The sequence below is a fragment of the Engystomops pustulosus genome, chromosome 5, assembly GCF_040894005.1.
Source record: "Engystomops pustulosus chromosome 5, aEngPut4.maternal, whole genome shotgun sequence".
NCBI classification, from domain to species: domain Eukaryota; kingdom Metazoa; phylum Chordata; class Amphibia; order Anura; family Leptodactylidae; genus Engystomops; species Engystomops pustulosus.
The window spans coordinates 71,188,352-71,207,547 of NC_092415.1; the positions used below are offsets into that span (position 1 = coordinate 71,188,352).

The window sequence follows — 19,196 nt, forward strand, 5'->3', positions numbered from 1 at the left end:
GCGTTCAAAGAATTTATTCCAGCACCGATTACTGGCTATTCACTCTCCTGGACCCACGGTACAAGCAAAATCTTTCCACTCTCATCCCTGGAGAGGAAAGGAGTGTGAGAATGCATGAATACCAGCAGGCCCTGGTGCACAAGCTGAAACAGTATTTCCCTTCTGACAGCTCTAGCGGCAGAGGGCGTACTTCTGCGGGACAAGTAGCGAGGGAGAGTAGGCGAGCAGGCAGCTTGTCCAGCACTGGCAGGGGTACGCTTTACAAGGCCTTTGCCAGTTTTATGTCACCCCAGCAAGACACTGTCAACTGTCCCCAGTCTCGGCAGAGTAGGGCTGATCTTTACAGAAAGATGGTGAGGGAGTACATAGCTGACCATACCATCGTCCTAAATGATCACACAGCTCCCTACAACTACTGGGTTTCAAAGCTGGACATGTGGCACAAACTGGCGGTGTACGCCTTGGAGGTTCTTGCCTGCCCTGCCGCTAGCGTGTTGTCCGAGCGGGTTTTCAGTGCAGCTGGTGGCATCGTCACCGATAAGCGTACATGCCTGTCGACTGACAGGCTGACGCTTATCAAGATGAATAAAGCCTGGATTTCTCCGGATTTTCATTCTCCAACAGGTGAAAGAAGCTCAACCTGAATAATGTATGGACTCCTCCTCCTCATTGTCCTCCTTCTCCTCCTCTTTGTACACTAAATCATAGGAAACTGGCTATTTTTTGCCAGGGCCAACTGGCTCTAGCTATAGTACTCTATGGATTTAATTTTTCTGGAGGGCCACCTACCCGGTCCTCTGTTTTAAGCAATTTTTGGGAGTGCCACATACAGGCACTAAATCTATTTAATTTTTCTGGAGGACCACCTACTTGCTCCTCTGGTTTGAAAACTTTTTTGGACTGCCACATACAGGCACTATCCAAATTAAATTGTCTCCATAGCAGCCTCCACATGTCATCTTTTTAGCTGGCTCCACACGTTGTCTCCATTGCTACCTCCACACGTCATCGCCATAGCTGTCTCCAAAAGTCGTCCATATAGCTGCCTCCATACATGGTCTCCTTATCAAACGAACTGTGTCAGGCAGAATTTTGGGTTGTTTTCATGGCTTCCACATCAAACTTGTTAACTTTGTCGCCACCCTGCTGTGTAATCCACAAAATATACTGGCAAACTTTTATCATTTACCAATATTATTTCAGCACTTCTTGCGCATCTGTTTACATTCCCCTCACCCGCCATATCCTAAACTTATAAGAACGCCACTACACTTGATCTTATACAAAAGGTTCTTAGAAGTGCTGTTTGGGGAGTAGCCTAGAGACAGGGGCTTGGATTGGCGAAAGTTCGCCTGGCAGCGGAGCGCCAGCTCCATCTCAAGATCCAACTAACATAGTTTTAACTGCAGCACCTTTAATCTACTACTAGTTCACTGCCTCCATACATCGTCCCCTTATCAAACGAGCTGTGTCAGGCAGAATTTTCAGGTGTTTCACCAGATACATAGTGGAACGCGGCCCATCTGTCGCCGCCATGCTGGAGACCTGAAGTTGCAATCATAGCAGCGCAATATGGATGCCCCATACTGTCGCTCTTAATCATGGAACCATTTCCGTAAAAACTATTAAAAATAGAACCACTATGCTATTCCATTATTCCTAGGTGAAATATTCAAACGACCCGGCCTGCTTTGAAAATTATAATTTTTTCAATGTAAACGCTTCTGGCCCCCAGGCCCATTTTGGGTGGGGAGGAGCCGAGAGACAGGGGCTTGGACAGGCGAAAGCTCGCCTGGCAGTGGACCGCCAGCTCCATCCCAAGATTAGGCAGCCTCAGAGGCATCCATGCATGCTGCCCCTGCTGTTTCCTGTCCATTTTGCCTCCACGATCCTCCACAGCGTCCACCAATGTCTCATTTCAACTCTCTATACCCCAGACGCTGGAGCACGAGAGGATATGCAGCACATCATCCCCTTATCAAACGAGCTGTGTCAGGCAGAATTTTCAGGTGTTTCACCAGATACATAGTGGAACTCGGCCCATCTGTCGCCGCCATGCTGGAGACCTGAAGTTGCAATCATAGCAGCGCAATATGAATGCCCCATACTGTCGCTCTTAATCATGGAAGTCGTCTCCATGGCTGCCTCCACATGTCGTGCCCTTATCAAAAGAGCTGTGTCAGGCTCATTTTTCGGGTGTTTCACCAGATACGTTATGGAACTTGGTCACTATGTCGACACCATGCTGTGTTATCGACTAAATATACCGTCAACCTTTTGTTCACATAGGAAATCATTTCAACTCCTTTGGTGAAACCTGAGTCCATTTAGGGTATGTCGCCATGAGACTCTCTAGCCTGCCACTGCTGCCGCTGCCTCTGCATGCCGTCCCCTATAGTGTCAGGGTCAATTATTGGATGTTTTAGATGCTATCTAGCCTCATTCGGTCACTCTGTCATGGCCATGCTGTTGCCCATAATTTTGGCATAATGGTGCGATTCAGCAGCCTCAGAGGCATCCATGCATGCTGCCCCTGCTGTTTCCTGTCCATTTCCGTGGTGTTTCCATCCTTTTCTGAGGTTCCCAGGTGTTTGGCCAAGCTTCCCTGTGCAGAGCCTTGGTCCCCTTGAAAAATGCTCGAGTCTCCCATTGACTTCAATGGGGCTCGTTATTCGAGACGAGCACTCGAGCATCGGGAAAAGTTCGTCTCGAATAACGAGTACCCGAGCATTTTAGTGCTCGCTCATCTCTAGTAACTATCGCATTGTAATAACGCATTGGTTGCTGATGGTTTTCTATACACTGATGTTTCCAAGAGACCCCTTTCACCCTTTCTGATCATTACATCTAGGAAGGGTAGGGCTTCATGATGTATTTCACAGGTGAAATGCAGTCCTGTCTCGTTGGTATCGAGTTGTTGGACAAAGTTTCGAAAAGACTCCGGGTCTCCCCTCCACAGAATGAAAATATCATCTATGGAACGTAAAAATAACTCTATTCTAGCAGTGTCATTTGGTGGATTGTCTCCAAAGATACAGGTACACTCCCACCAGTCCAGGAGCAAATTGGCATAGGTAGGGGCACATGGGTTGCCCATAGCCGTGCCCCTGAGCTGGTGGTAGTGTTTCCTATCAAAAAGAAAAAAATTGTGTGTAAGAGAGAATTGTAATAAATCCATCACTAGTTTATTGTGTGGATGATATTGAGTCCCTCTGCTTGACAGAAAGAATTCAACTGCTTGTAGGCCCTTATCATGTGGAATCGAGGAATATAAAGCCTCCACATCTATGCTCGCCAGCCAGATTTCGTCAACTACTCTTATATCCTCGATATGTTTCAAAAGATCTGTTGTGTCTCTTATATACGATGGTAAAGTTAGCACAAACTGTCTCAGTACTTTATCGAGAAATATACCGATATTCTGGCAAAGGGAATCCACTCCCGAGACAATTGGTCTCCCTTTAAGGGGATTTGTCCCCTTATGGATCTTGGGGAGGGCATAAAATGTTGCTAGGGTGGTATATTTGGGCAAAAGGAAATTTGATTCGGATTCACTAATGATTTTGTCTCTCAATGCTCCCGATAATATCATATTCAACTCCCTACAAAACCCGCTTACAAAGGCAGAAATGACAGCCCTATGCGGGTTAGAAAAGGACTCAAGTATTACGATAAAGCCCTCCAATAAGGGGGGCAATGCTGTGATCCTTGACTCAGACAAATACCGTGAGCTGTGTCTTCGTCTTTTAAGTGACAGAACTGGATACAGGGTTTTTGAAAAGAATCCAACACTTGAATTCCGAAAGGAGTTGAATATGATCGGGAGCATTGAGAGACAAAATCATTAGTGAATCCGAATCAAATTTCCTTTTGCCCAAATATACCACCCTAGCAACATTTTATGCCCTCCCCAATATCCAAAAGGGGACAAATCCCCTTAAAGGGAGACCAATTGTCTCGGGAGTGGATTCCCTTTGCCAGAATATCGGTATATATCTCGATAAAGTACTGAGACCGTTTGTGCTAACTTTACCATTGTATATAAGAGACACAACAGATCTTTTGAAACATATCGAGGATATAAGAGCAGTTGACGAAATCTGGCTGGCGAGCATAGATGTGGAGGCTTTATATTCCTCGATTCCACATGATAAGGGCCTACAAGCAGTTGAATTCTTTCTGTCAAGCAGAGGGACTCAATATCATCCACACAATAAACTAGTGATGGATTTATTACAATTCTCTCTTACACACAATTTTTTTCTTTTTGATCGGAAACACTACCACCAGCTCAGGGGCACGGCTATGGGCAACCCATGTGCCCCTACCTATGCCAATTTGCTCCTGGGCTGGTGGGAGTGTACCTGTATCTTTGGAGACAATCCACCAAATGACACTGCTAGAATAGAGTTATTTTTACGTTACATAGATGATATTTTCATTCTGTGGAGGGGAGACCCGGAGTCTTTTCGAAACTTTGTCCAACAACTCGATACCAACGAGATAGGACTGCATTTCACCTGTGAAATACATCATGAAGCCCTACCCTTCCTAGGTGTAATGATCAGAAAGGGTGAAAGGGATCTCTTGGAAACATCAGTGTATAGAAAACCATCAGCAACCAATGCGTTATTACAATGGGACAGTTACCACCCACTGACCCTGCGGAGAGGTATACCGAAGGGCCAATATCTACGCATGAGGAGAAATTGCAGTGAAGATAGGGATTTTAAGAAATGTGCAGATGATCCAAGAACTAGATTTAAAGAGAGAGGTTATCCCGACACCAGCCTTAAAACAGCCTATCAACACGCATGTAGTAGACCCAGACACACACTGCTACATGGAGAAAAGAATAAAGAGGGAACCAATGAGAAAACAATTAGGTTGATAGCCACATTTGACAATAGGGCCAATGAGGCAAGAGAGGTGCTGGACAAACACTGGTCCATTCTTCTTATGGACCCGGACTTGAAAGGCGTATTGACACAAAAACCTGCATTGACATTTAGACTGGGAAGATCGATCCGAGACAGAGCCATTTCAGACCCCCCCCCCCCCTCCTCGCCGAACACCTGGCTGTATCGGAAACCAAAGGGATACTATAGGTGTAGCGGATACGTTGCCTGCCCATACGTCACAACAGGAAAAACGTTCCATGGGAATAATACAAATGAAACATATGAAACAAAGATTTCATTAACTGTAAATCCATGGGAGTAATATGCAAAGCAACGTGTATATGTGGCATGGAATATGTAGGGAAAACAATTCGGGAATTCCGGAGGAGAATAGGAGACCACCTAGGGGACATAGTGAATGAAAGGGACACTCCAATTGCCCGTCATGTGCACTTGGCCCATGGTCCTCCAAAGAGAGGCAAGGTGGATACACCGTTTGAACACGGTGGCCCCCAAGGGCTTGGATTTACAGCTACAATATGCCTGTTTTTTTGTAATCTATATATGTATGGATACATATGGATATTTCTGCAACGTTTGGTACATCTGTAGATGCATTCCTTTGTTCTCGTTGACATCCACTCCCCCACCATAAAAAGAAAAGAATAGAAGAAGAAAAATACTCACATAGAAATGAATCCTACTGCCATAGACGTGAGTCCGATGTAAGTAGCTGCGTCCTCTTCAGTCTCTGTAGAGAAGACTTCTGCTGTATCATTTACAAATGTCTTGCGCGCATCTTACACCACATACAGGGGAGAAGTGCGCATCAACATGTCACTATGACAACGTACACTTCCCACACCGTACTACACCGGAAGTCGTGACATACATCCGGTCAAGTGATCAGCGGGCCCTGACGAAGACAAAGCAAGCGGCGGGTCGCTATGACCACGGCGTTACACGTCACACTCCGAGGGCGGGGTAAATGGGATATAAGAAAGCCTGAGTTAGTGTCACACGCCACACCACCAGGCATGCGATAGACCAGATTCACAGCTAAGCCGTTTGGTGTAATGGCACTCCATCCCCTGAGATTACCCTAAACCAGTAAGGAATAGGGCTAAAGCTCCATGACTCGTTTCTATATATAAACTGTTATATTGATTCTGATCCCTTTGTTTGTACTTTGAATTCCCTGCAGAGCACTCCCTGTGATTCCCTCTGATGATACAGGAGATGTTGAAAAGCGTCAGGGAAGGGAGGTGCAAGTGGTCTGTTAGGGACAGTACTACCGGGGACCGCCCTTGTTAGGGCGGGTGCTATATAAAGGGGGATAGGGCTTTACATTTGCACCTGCCCGAACCCTCCAAAACATTGGATCACCGAACCTATGGTCCTCCTATCCACCACAAATAGGAATGAATTTCACTATGACAAGTGGGAATGAATTTGACAAAGGCTGCAATATGACTTCCATACATTTACTAGTAGTTATAGGGGTGTTGCCATTTCAACAAATAAATGCTATTGTTTGAGTAATGAAAAGTTATACAAATTCCCAATATACTTTTTGTATCAATTCCTTATGGTTCTCTAGATCTCTGCTTCCTGTTCTGCTATAGAAAGCTTCTATGCTTACTTCCAGTGGACAGAAATCTGATCATGGTCACACAGGTGCACGGTTTGTTATATCACAGACAGTAATCAGCGTTGTGTGATATAACGAGCCGTGCACCTGTGTGACCCTGGACAGATTTCTAGCCACTGGAAGTAAGCACAGAAGTTTTCTATAAAATTACAGCAAGCAAAGATCTCGAAAACCGTGAAAGTATATTGGGAAATTGTGTAATTTTTCATAACACAAACAATAAGATTAATTTGCTGAAATGGGAATACCCCTTTAAGCTTCCAGCTAATAAGCACTCTAGTCGCATGCCTATATATATCTTGTATGCTTTTTTTTTTTTTTTTGCGTAGTAGTAACAGTTGAAACAAAAAACATACTGAAACTCAGGAGTGACTACTTATTCTGTTCAAGGCTCCCTCTCATGCCTATTTCTCAGTCTCTATACCATCCTGTGGCGTAGATGATTTCTGAGCTCTCCAATGAAGGAGTAGAACTATCTCAACTAGGATCATAAGGGAATGTATGGGAGTTGCATATTAATGTGTCACAGCAAAGGGTCTGAATACTTGCATACTTGATATTTCAGTTCTTCTTGTTTAACCCCTTAACGCCGCAGCCCTTCTTTGTTTTTTCGTTTTCATTTTTACTCCCCACCTTCAAAAATCTAGTATTTTTCCATGTACAGAGCTGTGTTATGGCTTACTTTCTGCGTAACAAGTTACACTTCAAAATGGTGGTATTTAATATTCCATGCCGTGTACAGGGAAGCGGGAGAAAAATTCCAAATGCAGTAAAATTGGTAAAAAAACGCATTTGTGCCGTATTCTTGTGGGCTTGGATTTTACGGATTTAACTGTGCGCCCCAAATGACATGTCTACTTTATTCTTTGGGTTGGTACGATTACGGGGATAACAAATTTGTATAGGTTTTATAATGTTTTTATACAATTCCAAAAATTAAAACCTCCTGTACAAAATTTTTTGCAGTCTTCTGGCGCTAATAACTTTTTTTATACTTTGTACGGAGCTTTGGGAGGTGTCTTTTTTTGCGGCTTTTGATGATGTTTACAATGTTATCATTTTTAGAACTGTACGACCTTTTGATCACTTTTTATAGAATTTGTACATTTTTTTTAAATGGCAAAAAGTGCCATTTTCGACTTTGGGCGCGATTTTCCGTTACGGGTTTAAACACAGTGAAAAAACGTTATATTTTGATATGTCGGGTATTTTCACATTAATGTGAAAAAAAGATCTTTTTTTTATCTTAGCAAATTACTACAATGAAACAAAGAGTGAAAAATGTAAAGGGGTCTGCCCACTGTAGCTCAGATATGCTTTCTCACTTCTGCATTAGGTGTATTGATGGCAATAGAACAAAACTATAATTAGGGATTCACATTAAACTTCAGGTTGTGTCTTTTAACAGCAGAATGTATTCTTAGTTTTGCCTCTTCTGTGGAGCGGACCACCTTGATTTGTACTGGCTGCATTTTCATCATATTTAATAAAATACTACAAAGTGATTTGTATGCGGATAATGTTTAACTCCACTCATCATTTTCTTCTTATACTTCAGTTGTTCACAATTTATCTCCGTCTTTCTTCATCTCTTGGATGAGATCCATCTGCTTAAGGCTTAATATTGGAAAATCTGAAATATTTAACTCTAATCTCCCTGTTTAATCAATTGTCATGTTTCCAACCTGTTGTCACTGCTGTTACATCTGTCAGTGGCGTCCTATTCTTTTGTGTTTTACAAGTGGCTGAATAATTTTAGTCATGAGGTAAACGAAGATCCACAATGAACGTTTAGCTGCCCATACAATGGTCTTGTCCTGGAGGCTTGACATCTTGGGCACTGTAAGTAAACCTAGAACATTTCTATAGAAGGACAGCCAGCAGAAATGTAGAAAAACATGAGGAATTGATACAGCAAGTATATTAGAAAATTGTTTAACTTTTCCTTACACAAACAATATCCATTATTTAGCTGGAAGTGGACAACCCCTTTAACTACTTGGCCATCTTCATTTTCCCCACCTTCCAAGATCTGTAAACTCTGTTTAACCCCTTTTTCAAATGGTTTTCCATGGTTGTAATTCTTTAACTCACCACTATTTTCACAAATACAGGTAGTGGCAGGTTCCTATAGAGCTCTAGTAACTATCTGACACCCTGCTTGTAGCTAAAAATTGTTCCCCTTAGATCTCCATAAAATCAGAGTTATAATCTTACCTGGTATCTATGCAGCTTTGGAGCGAGTCCACGGGGGGCGTGGCCTAATGTCATGTCTCAGGGGCATAATGTTTAGCTACAAGCAGGGTGTCAAATAGTTATTAGAGCTCTATAGGAACCTGTCACTACCTGTATTTGTGAAAATAGTGGTAACGGGTTCCCTTTAAAGATGTGAAAATTAAAACATCACAAAATTACAAATTTATAAAAAATAAGCCCTCTACCAGCTACATCAATGCTAAAATGAAAAAATATTAACTTTTGGGAGATAGCAATAACAAGAAATTAATAACGCCTGTCCTCAAGGAGTTTCAGCTGCAAATCTACAATACACATACCTAAAAAGTGAACAAAATTTTACCGCAGGCTGGTGATTGGCCCCCTGTTTATCCATACTGTAGTAAAACAATGTGATGATCAGATGCAATATCCTCTTGTAATTAGGACCTTATTAAGCATTTAATACCTGTATAAACATGTAAAAATGTACTTTTCTTGACACTCTTGACACCAGTTTAGGTTTGCAGTAATAAATGCATTTAAATGTTCCAACTTCATTAGCTAATTCTCTAAAATTATTATTTGGTCTTATTGTATGTGTGATCCTAAGGTTATTGTATTTTTATTGTTTTATCATTAGACTTGACTATAATTATATACAGGCGGTCCCCTACTTAAGAACACTCGACTTACATACGACCCCTAGTTACAAACGGACCTCTGGATGTTGGTAATTTATTGTACTTTAGTCCTAGGCTACAATAAACAGCTGTAACAGTTATCCCAGGTGTCTGTAATGAAGCTTTATTGTTAATACTGGTTCTTATGACAACCCAACATTTTTAAAATCCAATTGTCACAGAGACCAAAAAAGTTTTGGCTGGGATTACAATGATAAAATATACAGTTCCGACTTACATACAAATTCAACTTAAGAACAAACTTACAGACCCTATCTTGTATGTAGCCCGGGGACTGCCTGTATTTTAATTTTGTAGTAATACTTTCCAAGTCACGCTGTTCCATTTTCATCTTGCCACCAGATGTCACCATAATACCTATAATTTTTCTGAAGCTTCTCCGACCCTGAGAGTTTTTTAGGGTCTTCTTGGTCTCTCAGTTAAAACATTTTATTTTCCAGTGACACTTAAACAATGCCAGACTGCTTTATTATCTTCATTTTACTGCTGGCAAATCTACTGCCATTCTAATGCTGCATCAAATTTTTTACTTTAACATTTTGTATAAATTTTTTTAGAGATAGACATGAATGCAGTTTTTCATCCAGAATTCAGGACAGCTTTTTGTTGTTTTATTGGTAACCCCTTTATTACCAAGGTACTTTAAAGGGAACCAGTGAGCATACTAGCTCTCCTTAGCCCACAAACAATAGCTTCTTATGTATTATGCACGTTTCGCAGCGGTGCCTTTGTCTTATTCCTACGTTGCATCATTACTGATAAATCCGCTTTTAATCTTTTGTAAGACACAGTCAAAGAGGTCGGGCTGCTCGACCACTGTTTGCTCTACCCACTCCATGCATCTTGTGTCCTAGTCCTGCCTCTAATGTCCACGTCATTCTCCTGCAATTCCGAGATCTCATGCTTGAGCACTGCTCATACGGGCACATCACGCATGACGTGGATATTAGGAGGCAGGGTGGGTATGTTAGATGCTTGGAGTGGGCATAGCTGACTGAAGGTGGAGGTGGGGCAGACTGAATGCTGCGATGCAGGAATATGACAGAAGTGCATAATTATATAAGAAGGTACTGTTTGTGAGCAAATGGGGGTAAGTGTGCTGACAGGTACCCTTTGTTGCCTGTATGTCCATATCAAAAATTCTTGTTTTTAAAATAAAACATTTGAAGATTTAAAGACAATCTACCATCAAAATCAAGCATGATAAACCAGGGACACACCTTTTTCACATGGTTTTGGAGTGTCCTTCCATTTGGAATTATTGGACGTACATTGATTACTACATTAACTCTAAATTGGGTCTTCCGGTTGTCTGATCCTCTCGGTTGTCCCTCCTTGGACTTGTTAATGATGTACATTAATCTAAATATGAACACTTACTCATACGCATATTAATGTTCTATGCTACAAAATTAATTCTGCTCGATTGGAAACCCCCTGAAGTTTCCACATTGGCACAATGGCCTTATTAATGCAAACCTTCCTGAATCTAAGCTTGCCTAAGCTGCTAGAAGTACGCTAGTTTCCTTTCCGCTGCCATGTGTACCATATTTTTGGACTAAATGATGCACTTTTTAGCAAGAAAAAATCTTGCTAAAAAGTGCCAGCGTGTTATAGACCGGAGGTCAGGAGGATCCAGCACTGCCAGACCCTCCTGACCGCTGTAAGGGAGATCGGGTGATGCCCTCATATAGAGCTGCTCCCAATCTCCCAGAGAGGAGCCTCCGCACTGTTCTCCCCTCTGCCTGCATAGTTATGGTTGTGAAAATATAGCTATAGCACCATCCTATGGTGCCAATAATATAATTTGTTTAGCACATATAAGCTCTCATATAGCTCTATAAACAAAATAATGAAACAGTTTGGGCTTTTACTAATGCGGTATTAGGAAAATGGAAACCCAAAAATTGAAAAGGGTGTAGACCTGAACGGGTTTAAAGAAATGGTGTGTGGTATTTTGCTCACACTTCTTGATGCATTAAAACATCTCTTTTCCTGTTCATTATTTACATATTGAATTTTTATTGCTAGTCTACTTAACTTCTTTTTTTTTTTTTTTTTAATAGAAAAAGTTGGCATGTTTCTAATTTACTAAATATGGAAAATGAAGAGAGGCAGAAAAGCCTGTCTTTAGCAGAAGAAGTGTCTACAGTGGAGGAGACAGATGGTAAAATTGGTATCACTAAAGATGACCATTCGAATCCTAGTCAGGGCATTTCTGAATTTCCGCACAATAAAAGAACATATTCAGAGCCATGTTCAGTCAGCGAGGTCAAGGAAGATAACTTGGAGAATCCATGTTTGTCAAAAAGACTAAAGCTTGAAACAGAATTGTTGATACCAGGCAAGGATGCCAGTACACAAGATTGCCTACATGGACAACAACACGTGCATGATAGTGAGGTGGACAATGCTGGAAAAGATCACTTCGATCTCAGACCTAATAGAGCACAGTGTATAGATTGCTCCACAGCATTAACCAAAGAAGGAGATCTTAACAAGTGCACAACATCAAACTCTGGTGAAAAAGTTGGGGACTATGAGAATAATGCAGATAAAGCTCCTGAAGTCGCTGCTGTAGACACTCTACCTAGTTCTGCAGCTCAGATAGAAACACACTTCCAGTATTCATATGAACAATTCTTGCATTCTCATGTTGTTGATGATTGCAAAAGGAAAGGGGAAAACAAATTGTGTCAGAAAACAGTTGTTAAAAAAGGAAACAATAAGAGAGCTAAATATGGAATCCAAAAGTCTAACCCAAATGCTAAAATATTAGAAACTCCTACCCCCCTGAGTCAAGGTAACAAGGATGGCACAGGCAACTTGCAAACAGAGGTTGCCCTCTCAGAAAGTAAAGAGGAACTAGTGCCTGCTGCCTCCTTATTGGATAGCTGTAAGCAAAAGGAATTGGCTACTTCAGAGGACTCAGAAACAGCAACAAACGTAAAAAGCCTATCAAAGTCTATTAGTAAGATAATAGCCAAACGAAAGAATGACCGGAAAAGATATGAGAGAATGTGCTTGTTTAGGCGAAAAAATAGTTTTGGACAATTAAAAAGACCTATACAATTGATGGCTAATAAAGATAAACTTGAAGATTCGATGGGGCATCTAATAGGAAATTTAACTCCAGCAAAAACCTTCCTTGAAAAATCTGAAGTGGCAACATATCTGACCGATGAAGGCGTTACTCATCTGGACGTTGTTTATGATGTTGAAAGTGAGAGTACTTTACCTCCCGCTACATTTAAAATAATCCGTACCACTCAGCTTACAGAACAGTATGCTTGTGTATATTGTAAGACTGTTGCTAGTACTAAAGAAAACTTCATTCTTCATTTCTGGAAGAGACATGCCGCTCAAATGCAGTTTTATTGTCAACCATGTGGGTACTCATGTGTGACCAGAGTGGAGTTTGAAAAGCACTGCCAAAATGACAATCATAAGAAGGGTAGTGTTTTATTAAATTGTTACCTCTGTGGTCTAGATACTGCAAAAGAGTCAATCTTCAAAACTCACATGAAATCCAAACACAAGATGTGTTTTTATTGCAGCATTTGCGGAATTTACTTCAAAACAGATGATGAAAGACTTCACCATGAAACATCAGAGGCGCACATCTGGGCTCAGGAAAACAGATGTCATACTGCTGACAACATGGAGGCAAAGACTGGTCCTCCCAATGAATGTGTGCGAGAAGGGGAGAGTAACCCAGCTCTACAGGCAGTTGATATACCAACTCAGGCTAGCTTAGAAAAAGAGGTTAAAAAAACTCAGTTTCAATGTAAAAAGTGTTTCTATAAAACTAGATCATCTACAGTGTTGACAAGACATATCAAACTGCGCCATACACATGAGTACCACTTTTTATGCAAGGCTTGCAATATATATACAATGTATAAGGAAGGTATGGAGAGACACATTAAAAGGAGCAAACATATTGAAAATGCCAAGAAAAACAACATTGGATTGCTTTTTGATGAGTGTATCGAAAGGGTTTCATTCATTGAGCCTGCTAATATGCACAAAGATGGTCCTCAAGAGGAGAATGGTGATGAAGCACAGTCACCATCTGGAATAACAGCACCTTCCCCTAAAGAATCTTATTGTTCCAAGCATGCCCTAAGTCCGACAGATGCAATGCGCATACATACACCAAAAAGAGGACGACCAAAAGGAAATCTTTCTATCTCTTGCACTCACTGTGGGCTTATGGCCTCCAGTGTTACAAACCTTAAAGTACATATTAGAAGGAAGCATACACACCAGTACAACTATAAATGCAAGGTGTGTAATTACAACACTGTAACCAAAGGAGATATGGAGCGACACTGTATTACTAAAAAGCATAAAACTCGTGTAGAGGAGCAGGAACTTGTTCAACAGAAAGCTGAAATAGTAGTAACTACAGATGGGACAAAGTTTGAAACTTCTGTTAAGAAAAAAGGAAATACTATAGCCATTAATAATGAACATATGTATATTGGTACAGCTTCAACACCGTTACCGAATTCACAAAAAGAGCAGCCAACTCCTACTGATAATCCAGTTAGTACAGAAATAAAACCTTCCACTTCTGAACCTTTTGATAAAGCTTTAGGCGATGCGCTAAACCTATCCACCAGGAAATGCATGTATTGTGAATTTGTAGGAGATTCTGCATCATTAGAGTTGCATGTGAAAAAGAATCACATGAAAGAATTTGAGTATTATTGTAAAGCCTGTGGTTTCTGTGCTCCAACTCATAAGGATATGATCACACATGCATCCTCTGAGGTGCATAAAGCCAAGCTTCAACCCCCTCCTCAGTCCCCATCTACTTTGCCTTCACTTGTGGAAAATGCTGAATTTAATGCAGAGGGGATACCAGACAACACTTCTAATGAAAGCATTATTGTATTTGATCAGAACTTACAAAACAATAAGAGTGCCGATCAATGCCCAGTTTCACAGTTAAAAAACGATGTCATTATTGATGTTTCCCAATCCACAAGTAAGTCTGACACAACGGAAGATGGTGCAGGTGTAAGAAACTCTAATATATTAAAAAACGAAAGCTTGGAGCAAACCAACTCAATTACTTTTAGTGTACAGGGAAATGCTTCCAAAGAAGTTGCTGCTCAAGAAAGTTTCACTCACGAAGACTTTAAACTGAAAGATGCATCTTCCAGCCCTGAAAAGCTTTCAGAGATTGAAGTAGTGCCTGAAGTTTTATCAGAACCCAGCAAAATTGCTAGCACAGGTAGTGATAATCAGAATGAAAACATCTTTGATTCCTCAATTGTGAAGCTAAACATAGTTGGTACCGAATCTCAAGGTAATGAAAGGACTAATAGACCTAAGATCATTGACCTTAGACCTAAAACACACGAACTACAAGTTGTGAGAAAGAAAAAAGCCAATGGAAGTGCACAAGGGGATGCAAACCGAATACGATGCAATGATTGTGGATTCCTGGCAGATGGCCTTAGTGGCTTAAATGTTCATATTTCCATGAAACACCCAGTGAAAGAAAAACATTTTCATTGTTTGTTGTGCGGGAAATCCTTTTTTACAGAAAGTAACCTTCATCAGCATTTGGCTAGCATTGGCCACACCAAAAATGAGTTGGCCAGCTTTGAAGAACGACCAGAAGGCGGTGGAACATTTAAATGTGTGAAATGCACAGAACCTTTTGATTCTGAACAGAGTTTGTTCATACACATTAAAGAACAGCATGAAGAATTGCTTCGAGAGGTGAACAAATATATTGAGGAGGACACAGAGCAGATAAACAAGGAAAGAGAAGAAAATCAAGGAAACATGTGCAAGTACTGTGGCAAGATATGCAAAAGCAGTAATTCCATGGCATTCCTTGCCCATATCCGAACTCATACAGGTAAGATAATTTTGTATTCTTTGTGCTTTTTTCCAGATATAATTCCTAGCCCTTGAAGATACCTGTTTAAACTCCTTTCTTATATATACCTTTTATGAGTTGACCAAAGTGATTTAACTGTTACCACCTCATTATCATTAAACCCAAAGTATTCTATTTTTCTTTTAAATCCTGTTTTGGGTTACTTTATCTTTAGACAAGGAGTCCTATAACCACTATGATTGTTTAATATAGGGGACACAGTTTTCCCTAAGTGGGAGAAAAACCGGAGCGAGGTCTGACCAAGATACCTGGCCTATCTCTAATTGTGTGCATCCTGAGAGAGCCATTTCATTAATCAACTAATAATCTATTCTCGATTAGGATAGATGTATGTTTGAAGAAAAAATAAACTCTCTCAGTAGAATGCTTATATCCCTATGTATTGTGAAAATTTTTTTCTGTAATTGCTTGACCTAACTTCTGTGAGCTGTAGACACAGCACATTGCTATCTCTATGGGTGAAAGTAATGACAAAATACAAAAGTGACCAAAATATCCAAAAAGGATGACAACAGAGAACTGGTCTACACAACTATTCCATTACATGGGTTGTCTTGCTAATTCCCTAGAATTTCTCTGTTGTCTATTCCATTTGCACAATAAGTGTTGACTTTAGAGAAGTACAATTGACTTGAGTTACATTGTGTTTAAGCAGTGCAGTGCAATGTATATATTGAGAAATTAGCTTATAATTTCGAAAAAGGAAATTTAAATATGGTGACTTTTTATATGTTGTAATTTCACTACAGTTGTGTTTGAGAACAATACATCAATAAACTTTGTATTTCCTTTTTTTTTTATAAAATATGGCCATTAAGTATTTAAGATGCTTGAAATAGTTAAACTATAAAATTTGTTTTAAATAAATGTTACTCATGAGCATTTCCTCAGGATCTGGTTAGGGGTCCTGTCTAAGCCCTCAAAATGCCCTCATAAGCCAGATAAAAGTGAATAAAATGAAAGAGGAGATGCTAATGGAGTTCTCTTTAGAATTCTTTATGCCAATGTCTGGTCAAGACATGTTGCTTATAATTGATGTGTCCATTACTTGAATTCTCTTGTAATTATAGTCAATAAGTCTTGTAAATGTGTTAAAGCTCACTAAAAGCATACAAATTCAAGAACAGAGTAAGGCTAATAATTTAAAATAATCAATGTAGGCATTTCAGCACTTAATTTCCCTTGTGTGTTGATAGCTGATCATTCTTAATCCATTAAGATTTATTTAGTCGTTTACAATGCAAAATAGGTTTGCACTGGTCACTTGTGCCATTTGAAAATGTCCACCAGGTTAAGTGCAGAATGTAGTCCATTATTCTTCCTTGACTATATGTATTAATTGCATTTAAAATCAAGTTAATGTGTATGTGAAAGTGAGGTAACTATCAATATACGACAGAACAACCGTACTTATAGGAGTTACATCATTGATTGTAACATTTAGTAAAAAGTTAGTATACTTTTAAAAACATCATTTGCACCCCTTTTTCAAATTTGTTTTAATTGCTTTCTGTGAAGTGGCATTTTAACACACAAATTTTGTGCACATTAGTGGAGACAAATACATAATGCACACTGGGGTATTTTTTATTAATAGAGCAGTGAACTGGGATTAAAGATGTATCAAAATATATCTCATCCGAAAATGACTGTGTCAGATATGGAAACCTATTTTAAGACTTTATCCTGCAACTTTTCACTATTACAAATCAAATTGGATATTTTACCATATAGAAATCCTACTCGGCCAGCTTGCCAGCTCAGTGCATTTCTCATGTTCCTGCTCTTCATATAGTGGTCCCTCTCATTTCATTCTCATGTTGTGGCCTCTCATTTCCCCTACATATTGTGGCACCTCTCATTTCCCCCTCATATTTTGGACCTAATTGGAGGGAGAAAGGTAGATCCTGCCCCAACAATGTCATTATTACACGTGAGCTTGAAGAATATAGACCCTGCTACTAGATGGCCAATATCACATATCCTAATAGCAGACAGATTATGCATAATCAAGCTCTGGAGATCCATAAGGTTCCTGAACATAATAGAAGTATGTAACAAAGATACAGAGATCTTGTTATTCAGCTCTATATGTGTCCTCACCAAACACAGATATAGTTTAACCAGGCAGCGGGGGCGGAGTCAGCGACGCAGGGGACGTTACCAGCATTCAGCAAAGTGTAACAGCCTGAAGTTGCAGCACAAAGCGGCTTTGGCAACACCTCCAAGGCAACTGATGGTCATTAGCATGAAAACTATAAGAATATTACCACAGTCATGGTGCTGGGATCTATGAGATTTCCTTTAAGCAAAGTATCCCCATATCTTGATGCTGCCACCAGCATGCTTAATTATGGGGATGGATGTGTTCATGTGCATTGTGCCTTTCCTTCTTGCTTAGCATTTGGCAATGGCCCGTATCCTTACATTTTAGACTCATATGATCGAAGCAGCGTCTTCCATTTGGTTACTGTGCCCCTCTACATAGCTTTTTGAAAACGGCAAACGTGACTTATTATTGCCTCCTTTCAAAAATGGCTTTCTTCTTGCTTTTCTTCCATAATGGCCAGATTTATGGAGTACAAGACTAATACTTGTCTTATGGACAGATTCTCTCACCTGAGCTGTGGATCTCTACAGCTCCTGCAGAGGGAATCTGGGCTTCTTGGCTGCTTCTCCAATTAGTGTTCTCTTTGCCGGGACTGTCAGTATAGGATCACAGCCTTGTCCTTATGGGTTAGCAGCCGTGCCATTCACTTTCTATTAGTGGATGATGGATTGTGCTCCATGTGATATTCAGGGACTTGCATTCTCCGGATTGATGGGGATCCATTCTTGTGATTGGCGGGGTCCCAATTGTTGGACATTGATCAGTTATTTGTCCTGTGTAAGAATAGCCAGAATAGCTTTTTTTCTCCCACATCCAACAAATGAATGAAGATTAAACATTATATATACCTCAAAATACTAAGGTGCAAAAAGAATGAGGTAGTGTAGTTTTATTCTCTGAGTTTTTTGGCTCCTCCCAGAAACCTTTCTCAAAATTTCGCCTACTGAATCAAAGTACTCATTTTGGAACTATACACACACACACTTTTGTTTGTGTACAATTTATGTAAAATATTAAAATATATACCTCCCCATATAATGTCTGTCTCAATAACTTGTCATGTGACCGTGCACTTTAATTACAGCTTGACAATGCAGACCATGCTGATGTAAATTGTTTTGAATGTTCTGACATGACATTGAGGTGCCTGGAGTTTTGTGGCATTTGCATGCCATTGTTTAGGGTGAACAGTGTGGGATGTACCCAAAGTATGCCCACTTCTGTGCCTTCTCCAGGATTTATATCTATTTGTTGAATACTGCGGATGACACACTGTGACACTCCTAAGAACATCTTACTTATAGCTTGGATATGGTGAAGTACTGTTGTTAAAGTGTTAGTAGTTGTATTGATCTCATTATGTCATAACATGATCATCATGATAAAAAGAACAGGTTACCAATTGTAATTGATCCAGTAAATGTTTGGGCCCTTCGTGGATCAAACACTGAATTTAGGTGTTAAGTTCCATGCAAGTCACTCAAAAACATTTAACAGTGGGTGTCGCCAACACTGCACAGCTAAGTCCAATCACGGGGTACAATTACACCAGGGAACCTTGCAAATTAGCCCTTAAGCTCCACCCCCTTACACAAAATGGAGCCCTTACGCAAATTCCTACTCCCTTAGCACATTCAAACACATCTGAATCCCAAACACTACACACCACACACAACCACACTATGTACCCCCC

The 19,196-nt window shown here is 40.4% G+C and overlaps 1 protein-coding gene across 1 annotated transcript in view; it reads left to right on the forward strand.

Annotated features, from left to right (window-relative positions):
- ZNF407 (zinc finger protein 407) overlaps window positions 1–19,196 on the forward strand; it is a 426,210-nt gene that overhangs the window by 19,638 nt on the left and 387,376 nt on the right. The window contains exon 2 of the mRNA XM_072152346.1: window positions 11,537–15,351. Within this exon, the coding sequence (XP_072008447.1) occupies window positions 11,568–15,351 (3,784 nt within the window). The 5' untranslated portion in view covers window positions 11,537–11,567. The remainder of the gene's footprint in view (window positions 1–11,536; window positions 15,352–19,196) is intronic.